We start from the raw sequence: 10,173 nt of genomic DNA on the forward strand, positions 1-10,173 counted from the left end.
ATAATTTTTGCTGTAAATCTGGAGTAAATTATACTATATTATATTTTGTTATGTCTTTCCTTTTCCTATACCTCTTTCTTCTCCCTAGGGGGAATTTTTTAGAAGGAAAATAGAAGTGTATTCAGCTTTGTTTTTAAGATATACTAATATTGGGCAGTTAGCTGTTAACCAGGACAGTTCAGGAACTTTAAAATAGACTGTTTTTTAAAAGGTAGAAATATGGTAAGGAGCCTGTTATTATCATTCTGCTTGTTGTGGGAAACCAGGAGACATGCTGCATGTAAAATAATCCTCCTGGCCTTTTTAATGAAGATTTTTGTCTGTTTATTTTGAAAATAGCCATTGGTTCCAGATTCCCAGAACTGATTTTCTTAGATTAGTGGTTTGTACTTAGAGGTGGAGCCTTGGGCAATATTATTCTTCAATTAAAATAATAATAAAAACCCCTTGACTTAGGGGAAGCTTGTATGTTTATATAGTATCAGCAATGCACAAAAGATATTCAGCATCTATAGGCAGACAAAGGTTCAATTGTTTAAATGTTCTTTTCACCTCTAGATACTAAAGTGTGCTGACATTATATCTGGCTCGAACTTTGAAAAAAAAAATGACTATACCTACTTCCACCTTTAAAGCATTCTAAATAAATTCAGCACTTGTTCTGTCTTCCTGGTACTAACTAGGCTCACATCTTAAAGGTACAGTTAACACTGCAAGAGTATGCCACCTCACTTTACCAATTCTGTAAGCTTCTGGTCCCCTCTGCCCCCCACACCAGTCCCCACCACTACCACATACACAAACAGCAGCACAAGCTAAGGAGACTGTTACCACATACAGATGCTTACAGTAATAGAATATTTGTGTGAGAGCCAACCAAAGATGTCACACGTATGTGGGCATGGTTTGTTGGCTTGTTTTGTTTTGTTCTTTGGTGAGGCAGGGGTCACAACCCCATTGTCTTTTCCTGGTATTTAAACCACATGGATGATTCTGGAGTCAAATTAGAAATTTTAGCAAAGCAGCTAAAGTCTTGCCTGAGGGAAAAAGGAAAAAAAAAAAGTGTGTGTGGAAAGGGTTGGGTGAGTAGTTGAGTTTGAAAACAAAACAAAACAAAACAAAACAAAACAAAAACTTAATGTCAATAAAAGAACACCCAAAAAGTCATTTTCACAGATATGCTGCCTGGATCCTGTACATTACCAAAGGCACTGACTTTATGAGATGAATTCTTTATGAATCTAAAAACACTTAATGTCTTATGTCAGTATAAATATGTAGTCTGGGACTATTATTTCAATTCCACATCCTGAATCACCACCAATTTCCCACCCCCACCCCACCTCTCAAGAGTTGTTTCTATTATGAGTGAGTCATTGCATTTTAAAAGTCATAATCCATTTAAAGTTCCAAATTAAACTAACTGATATGGCAATATTAAAGTAAATTTGGCTGCATCAGTCCATGGTGCTCCTATTTAATTCTACCTGTGTCGGTCTCATAAAGCATATATCTTTTAACTTTGCGGGAAGGGCAGAAAGGGGACCAGCCGGACAGAGGTGGTTACATTCTTAGGTGTGTTATACAAAGTAAAGGCCTAGAGTCTTTCTACATATATTTCTTTCAATGGCAATCCTAGCAGTAAGTAAGGAGGGCTCAGGGTATTTTTAAATTACAATTGAGCGGCCACTTGAGGGACACTGAAGCATATATAAAGTCTAAAGCTAACCCATTTCCCCTTTCAATAATGACTTGGTTTTGATGTTTGTTCTTTAGTTTGTTTGTTTGTTTGTTTGTTTCCTTCATCGTTCTGTTTGACTGTGTCGAACGTCTTCGCGTTATGGTAAGGGAGAATAGTGAGTTTCCTAAAAGCACCGCGGAGTTGTACTCTACCTGCTGAGAACCCGGGTCTCAGCCGACCATTAACAAGTTAAAAGGAGATCTAAGGCGGGCGTTGGAGAGCAGGCGGCTTTCCACGCGCCTCCAGCAGTCTTCTTTTTCTTTGTTTTTAAATGCTACTGCATTGTTGTTTCTCGCTGTCTGAAAGGACCACAGCGTCTAAAACCCTGATTGTCATCCTCAGTAGGAGAACAGGTTTCCAATTTCATCAGCTGGAACGAAGTTGTGTGCGCGCGAGAGAGAGCTGAGTTTAAAACCCGCAAGAAAATGAGGCCTTTCCAGGGACGTGCTTTTTCTGCGTAAAAGCAAAGCCAACAATTCATAATTTTGATAGTTTTGTCCCTGGCTGGTTCACCCATCTGTTACCTAAACCACCCGCTTTTAGAGACATTTCCAGGTGGAGTTTGTGGACCCAGTCAGAGAGGAGTCTGAACCTGAGGAATTTAGAAGTCCCCTTTCAACTAAGGTAATAACAGTGCGCCTGCAGACTGTGCAACTAAGTCCTCGGGTACCCTCAATGCAAAATGCTCCCTGGGACTAATGGCCACGGATACTAGCTCCTCTGGCTTTGGACCGCTGGAGGAGGTGGACTAGTTTTTAGAGCCTTCTAGGAGAAAGTTTTGGAAAAAGGAAGACCCCACCTGTGCCTGTCAGTACCACCCAGCTCTATAAAAAATCTGGGTAGATTGGGTACTTCAAGAGCCAGAACCAAGAATGCTGTGTAGCTGGGCTGATGCCTTGCCGCTGGATCCGGGACTGGACATAGAGAAGAGGCAGCTGTCACACAGAGGCATCAGGCCACACTGTGGAAGCAAAGCTTCTGCCCTAAAGGAGGGTACTTTACAAGCCCGGGTACCTCTCCGACAAGCTCTGAAATTGGCCAGCTCTCTGACAGTTACTGCTAAGCCCCTGCTCGGGTAAGGGGTAAGGCGTTTAAGTCTCAGAGCGAAAGCCAAGGCCCCAAGTGAGAAGAGCCAAGGTCGCGTGGAACAGAGGGTGAAAGGTAGAAACCCAGAGCGGTGACACCTGCGCTGGGGGCCTCGTGGAGCCAGCAGACCTACCCCACTTCAAGGCCGGTTGTCATTTCTGCCGTCCTGTGCCACTCATGTGTGCTAGGAACTCACAGAAAGGCCGAGCCTTGAGTCTGGGAGACGCTCAGGACACGACAACTGCTGCATTGTCCCACGAGGCCCAACCCAACGCCTTCTCTTCTCCCACGAGGCCAAGCTGGCCTCTTCTGCCCTCAGGGACTTTGCAGGGGTCCTCCAGACCCTGGCTTGGGGTTGCCATAGGATCCGGGTCCTGAGACTAGTGTGATGCTCTTTGGAAACCTTGGTGGGCGGGGGGGGGGGGGGGGGGGGGGGGGGGGGGGGGGGGGGGAAGCAGAGGCTGCCTTTGCGTCCTCAGTGCAGAGCAGCACCAGCGGCCCTCCCGAGGCAGAAGACAGACACTTCCCTTAGTTCTCTGCAGCCGAAGAAGCCTTTGGACCCTGGGTCTGGAGCCCTGCCCTTGGGTCTTCAGGCGTGGGAGGCCTCTGCGACTGCGCTGCGGCTTCAGCGAGCAGACGGTGCAGAGCCCAAGGGCCTGAGCAGGGGTGCGGTGCCTGGGGTTCAGAGGGCCCTCCGTGAGCAGGGAGGGCTATTTGACGTGGAATCAATGCTTCGCAAACTTGGAGCTAGCCCACCAGCTAGATCCCATTGGGAGCTTTCACCCCATCTCAAGATGAACACCAAACTGTCCTGGCCTAGAAAATAGGGCCAATGCCTATGGCTACCAGCTCCAGCGATGGTCTTGAATCCAAGTCCTTGAGTCCCTATTACCTGTTAAGCCAAAGACTCAGGAACTGCTGGCCTCTAATACTTAAGAAGCTTCTCTCCCAGCGACCTTGTATCGAGATGAAAAACGTTTTAGAAAACATCATTGGATAAGGTGTTTTTGTTCCCTTTTGTTGCTGCTGCTGTTTTAATCTCACTTGGCAAATGCTGTGACATTTCATCCTAAAAGCACTTTATGTGTGAGAGTTCTGCTCACTACTTTTTGGCTGTCGCTATGAAATCTTTGGAGGAGAAACGGATAACATGGTTTTAGATTCGGTTAAACATTGACTCTGAGAAGGTAAATTGGATGCCCCTCAACAGCTGGGTCTTGAAGATTTCCTTGAGGGGGGGGATACGGTTAGTTCCCCCTTAATGATTGCCCTAAAGTGATTGCCAAAAGACCTCAGAGCAAAATCCAGCTTTCTCGCCTCCTCCTGCGTGTCCAGCCCTCGGCCAGACTGAGCGGAGAATGGGAGAGAGGCAGACTGTGCAATTTCTTATTAAACACATCTGGAATATGCTCATTCTGGATCGAGTGCCAGGGATTTTACAAAGAGTTTATGGCTATGACAGAAAACTGTCCTTTTAACGAGTTTACAAGCAGTAACCACGGGGGCTTTTACAGGACCCGCCGTCTTAGCTGCTAGCCAGACTTGCAACGCAGACTTTTCCAAGATTCACCAAGCAAGCGAGCAGGAAGTGGGCCGGCGCGCCCTGGGAGACAGAACTTCCACGACTCTAAAATTATTCCAAGAAGAGCTGCAAGAGTGGGGGGTGGTCCGAGTAGGAAGCGAGGGCATGTAAGAAATTAAAGTAATTGGCCCTTCCTTATTTTCCAGAGAGGTTTCCGCGGTCTCTTTTGAAGCCAGTCAGGGTCACTGAAAGCTATCTTTGTGCCGGGTGTTTGTTTTAGGGAGTGAATGTGAGGAATGTGTGGAGATTCCCCGTGAGAGCCCCTCCTGCAGAGGGTGGCGTTTCTCCGTGGCCCAAGACCAGGAGAATAAACACCCTAGTGACTTAAATAAACACCGACTTAATGATCCAAAACACTAACAAGGGAGATCGGACCGGAGCTCCCAGTCCAAATGATGGTCTCTGAACGGCTGTGTGCACATCTGTCCATCACCAAGGGAAAATGACTTTATAAGCAAAAGTGACTATATTTAAAAGCACAATGGCAATTTCTTTTTTTTTTAATTCAAAACAATTCGACAGTTTAAAAAAACTCATAATAGGAAGGCCTTAATTACACACACACACACACACACACACACACACCTCATTCTACTCAGATAGGTCAAGAACAATAGGGAAAAGTAAGAAAGAAATATATTAATATTGACACTTAATAGATGAGGAAAAATCAAAATTATGAAACTGTCATGTCAGAAAATAAATTAACTCTCCCTGGGGAACAATATTTTACAAAGCACAAGCAAGCCAATCCTGTTATCCTGAGTAGAATTTTTAATAAATAATGCCATTTGTTTCACTAGTCTTAAAAGCTTAATACAGAAGATACATCATTTTGCCCCAGGCAAAAAGAACAATCGAGCCTTCATGATTACTGGGATTTTTCTGCACACTACCTGACAAAAGAGCTCCTGATGGCCTGCTTTTTTATTTCTACAGATCAATTCTTAATTTTAAATTATTGTTCAAGTTCCCTTAAAAAAAAAAAGCAGATAAATTACTTTTACTTTCACAGTCTTTTCATAAGCTGTCAACACAAAAGAGCCGAGTTAACATATGAATGCTGTGGACAAGAAACCGTGGTAAACAAAACTGCATTTCTAAATAATAAAAATAAATAAATACCCAAGGTTAAATGTCTTCTCTTTCGTCATTAGCCTAGTCACTGTTCTTGGTTTCAGGTGCTAGACTTCAAAAATACCCTGCAATTCATAACTACTACGAAGAAAGCAAGAAAACTTGTTCTTAAATAGGCCCGATGACAGTAATACAGACTCACCTTTCAGAAACAGAATCAAACTCCTGGTGGTCTACTGAATTTTAATTTAGACTGGTTTAGGTACAATAGAAAAGAAGCCTAAGAACGCACGCTGACTTTGTAGCGAATGCCAGGTTGTTGGGTTGTTGGCCCCCCCTTTTGCAGGCAGAAACTAGGAGTAGCAGAGTCCTCTGGGCAGAGGCAACCTACGGACAGGAAAGTTCTGAGGGAAGAAGTGATGACATTTAGGAAAGTGGTTTTCCCCCCTCCCGCATCGGTACACTTTTAAAGTTTGTCATAAAAATTAAAAACAACAACAAAACAACCACCAAAACCCCCATTAAATTTGACAAAAAAAATAGCTGTGTCACTAATGTCACCCCTCCTCCTAAGCAGCGCACATAGAGAGCATTAAGACATTTAGGCACTTGTTTCCCCACTAATACTGTCCTTTCATTTTCCTCTACATACAATTATTTAACACTAAATATGAAAAATGTAAACTTAATTTTCCCATTAAAAAACCCCAGTTATGATTACATTTTCCTAATCATCTTAAGAAGGCAGCCAGTTCCTCTCAGACTGGAGGTTTCTTGTTTTCATTATTTTGATGTCTCTCTTTCCACTTCATTTCCTTTTCCTCTTCCCCAAACCGATTCTCCATAAATAAATTAAAAGAAAACAACTAAAATCCAGTTGACTTGTACTTTCTGTTCACTAAAAGAAGACGAAGAAGAGGAGAAAGAAGACGAGGAAGAAGAGGTGGAGAAAGAGGCTACTGAAATGGATGCCTGGGTTGCCCAGAACCAAGATTGGGTGCTTTGCCTCCTGACCTTTCTAGTGGGAGGGGAAACGCAAGAGTATTAAGAGGGAAGAGGGAGACAATGCTCAATTGAGATCGCTGTTGGTTGTAATTTTTAAAAAGACATTTGTGAAACCCCGTCGTTCTCTTCTCCACAAAGAACTCCAGAAACAAGCTGCAGAATTGTTCCTGGCTTCTATGTACAAGTGTCCCTAGTTGCTGCGCTTGGTTGCTGCTGCTCCAGCCATCCTTGGGGGGGGGGGGGGCAGGCAGTACCTCTCCACTTAGGAACCCAAGTCTACCAGACTGGAGGTGAGTGGGCCCAGTAGAGAGTCTTGGAGCTGATGCTGATGAGCTTGCAGGCCATGGCTGGGCTGTGAGGCTGTTAGGCCTGGAAGAGAATAGTTTGAGCTCCTGGCGTGGCCCATATTGCTTTGTAGCAGTAGGACCGAGTTCTGGTCTGGACTTTGGGGAGGTGAGAATTCCTCTTCTGAGCTGGACATGAGCGGCTTGCCCCCTTCCAGAGGAGAGAGTTGATTCTGCTTGTTGGAGGAGGAGTTATTGTTTTCAGTGTTCTCCCTGGGAAATAGAGGACAACACCATATGGTTAAAAAAAAAAGTGTGAGGTGAAGGGGGGGGGGCTGGAAGGAGGGAAGGGCAATTGTGCAATCTGTCACCAACCCAAACGGAGGAGCTCTGCCTCCCACCCAGCCCCAAGGGTCATGGGGGAAGTGAAGAGACCGACTAGAGAAATAGGGAGCCTGTTGCTTGGAGGTAGCTCCCTTCTCTTCTGTACTTCTCAAAGTAGGATGAGACGGGTTTGTTTAAAATAAGCAGGAAAGAAAAAAAGGTGTTTGCAATTTTGTTCAAGCAGCTGTGTTTAAGTACCTATCAACTAGCCCCATATTTCCAAGTAACAGTTTGGAAGCCTTCTGACAAATGGCTGTTGAGATAAAGAAATGATCAGGAGACAAACTGCCCGGTGCACAAATGCTTGAGATGACCCAAGTCAATCTCCTGTCTCCGTCTGAGGAAACAATTAGACGACCAGTTTCCCTGCCCCTGTCCACAGACTGAGGCTCCAGAGACCTAGGACAAGTCATGGGAAGTCGTGCCCAGAGCGGCCCAGTGACCTGAGTAAACACAAGGAACTTAGCCAGTCTCTCGGATTTCATATGGGAGTGGGCCTCCGCTTGGATTTGGGGACCCGCCGTTTTGTAAAGGAAAGGCTAGCTGGAACCGTGCAATCTCTACTTCGTTGTTTCTGGTTTGTTTCCCAGCCCCTCCTGCCCTCCTCTCAAGTTGCTCGCCAACAATCCATAGCCTCCCCCCCTTTCTCAGCAGGAAAAACTTGGCTGCCCCGCCCCGGCTGGGTGCTCGCGGGCCCCGCACGACCGAGTGGCAGTCCCCGCACCCGGTCCCAGTCAACTATAGGACGTCCCTGCTGGCGCTTCCGCTTTTCACGAGCCCCACGCTTAGCAACCGCCGGGTCTGCACTCTCCCTTTCCAGCAGGGTCTCTCTCGGACAGCCCCTTTCCGCAGAATTTAGGCAGGCACTGTGGGGAATCGTGGAAGCTAGATCTTCGGCCCCGAGACTGCCAGCGAACAAAGCAGAGCCAACAGGGCCCTGCGCCCAGGTCCCCAGGCCAAGCGCTCCACGCCATGCTCGCCGCCGCCTGCCCCGCGCGCCCCCGAACCTCGGCCAGCAGCTCGGCTGTGCAGCTCCCGGACCAAGCAGCTGCTGCGTCGGCGCGGGGAGGGAAAAGCAGAGACTTTCTTTTCTTTCTTTCTTTTTTTTTTTTTTTTTTTTTTTTTAAGTTCTGCTTCCGAGCTCCGGGGCGGGAGAGGCCACCGACTGGAGCCCCTCTCCATGCCCGCGGAGACAGTGGCGGGGCTAGCAAAAGCAACTCGGCCACGCTCTAGGGTGCGCGGCAGGCGGCAGTCTTCTCCCGGCTTGGAGCTTCTGATCCGACACCCAGCAGTGACTTCCCCAGAGCTCTCTTTTTAGGGAATTTCTTCACAAGATTCCACCCTTTGTCCAACTAGCGCGGAATAAAGCAGAACTCTCATCCATAGAGTCGCTGGAGAAAGCGAGTAACGAGCCGGCAGTCATTACCCCCCCACCCCCCCGAGCGGACGTCTCAAATCAGCCTCAATCCGTAGCTAAAGGACAGAGGTTTGAGACCCTCCGCCACACTAAACCTCTTCCTTCGCGATACTAGGCAATACCCCTTCCTTTTAATCTACAAACTCTCTGGCCACCCCCTCTCTTCGCCGCAGCCAGCCAGGAAGGCATGAAAAACAAACCCAGAGCTGACAGTTCCTGACACTCTTCCCTACCAAAGAAAGCTACGCGAGGGTGCTCAACGCAAACACGGCCCAGTCCCTAGCAGGCAACCCTAGGATTCATAAACTTTCACTGCAGAGTCGCCAGGGCCGGGGCGCCGCCCCACGGACCTCGGCCGGATAGCTAGAGACTCCTCTGGGATGCCTGCGGGGCGGAGGATGAAGAAAGGGGCGAAGGATGAGGTTTCCCGGGGTCGTCCCAACCTGAGCAAGCACGCCGCGTACCTTTCCTTGGCCTCGGCGGCCCGGTCTCTTTGCCTCCGGTTCTTAAACCAGTTGCTGACCTGGGTGGTGGTGAGGCCAGTGGCCTCGGCCAGCTCCCGTTTCTCCCGCGGCGAGGGGTAGGGGTTGTGCGCGTACCACTCCCGCAGCACGCCTCGTGACTTCTCCTTGAAGCAGTAGCTAGTCTCCTCGCCATCCCAGATAGTTCGCGGCAGTGGGAATTTTCGGCGCACCCGATATTTGCCCACGGCACCCAGGGGTCGGCCGCGAAGTTTCTCGGCCTCCACATAGTGAGCTTTTCAGCCATAGCTGCTGCAGTTTTGGGGTGGTTATGAGGCGAGAACTGGTGGCTCTCCAGGATCTTGTATAGCTCACGGAAGTTGCCGCGGTGGAAGGCGACCACCGCCTTGGCCTTGAGCACGCTCTCGTTCTTGTGCAGGTGATCGCAGGCAGGCAGTGACCACAAGAACCTGCCCAAGCGTTCCAGGTTTCCGCCTTGCTGCAAAACCTCGCACACGCAAGCCACTTGCTCTTGCGTAAAACCAAACGACGGCAGCATCGACATGGCTGGCGCTGCCGGGGCGCACGGGCCCGGGCGCACGCGGCAGTGAGAGGAATTGAGAAATCGGGAGGGGGGGCGGCTGCCGAGGGGAGGGGGGCGCGGCTGCTCCTAACCCCCTCCCTAGACTTGGCAAAGGCGAAAAGACCAGTCGGACCTCGGCGGGTGGGAGCCAAAGGGAAAAGAAGAGAAGAAGTAGTAGGGGCGAGCTGGACTCCAAGTGGCTGGCGTACTCTGCAGCCTTCCGGGCTTCGATGGCTCCCGCCTGCCGCCGGGTGGATGCTGCTAGTTGCCGGGGAACTTGGTTTCTGTTTCTGCGCGCTGCAGCCTTAAAGCGCGCAGCGTCCCCGGCACGCTGATTGGCTGCGGGCGGCGCCTATCCGAAGCTGGCCAGCCTGCGCGCCGCCCGGCCGGCTGCAAAACCGCGCCGCCTCGCCGCCCTGCGTGGGGAGGGCGAAGCTGCGGAGCCGGGGTGGGGGTAGGGGTGGGGGAGATAGGGAGAGGTGGGAGGAGAAGGACCCGGAGAGGTGGGAAGTGATGTGGGGTCGGGAGGAGGGAAAAGGGTGCTGAAAAGGGT

The 10,173-nt window shown here is 48.9% G+C and overlaps 1 protein-coding gene across 1 annotated transcript; it reads right to left on the reverse strand.

Annotated features, from left to right (window-relative positions):
• Positions 1 to 6,582: 6,582 nt before the first annotated feature.
• LOC127190433 (homeobox protein SIX1-like) lies at positions 6,583 to 9,885 on the reverse strand. The gene is given in 4 exon segments (XM_051147448.1): positions 6,583 to 7,048; positions 9,041 to 9,336; positions 9,338 to 9,361; positions 9,363 to 9,885. Coding segments are annotated over 4 exon segments (855 nt in total). The 5' UTR covers positions 9,603 to 9,885; the 3' UTR covers positions 6,583 to 6,753.
• Between the last annotated feature and the right edge of the window lie 288 nt (positions 9,886 to 10,173).

The sequence above is a fragment of the Acomys russatus genome, chromosome 1 (assembly GCF_903995435.1).
Source record: "Acomys russatus chromosome 1, mAcoRus1.1, whole genome shotgun sequence".
NCBI classification, from domain to species: Eukaryota; Metazoa; Chordata; class Mammalia; order Rodentia; family Muridae; genus Acomys; species Acomys russatus.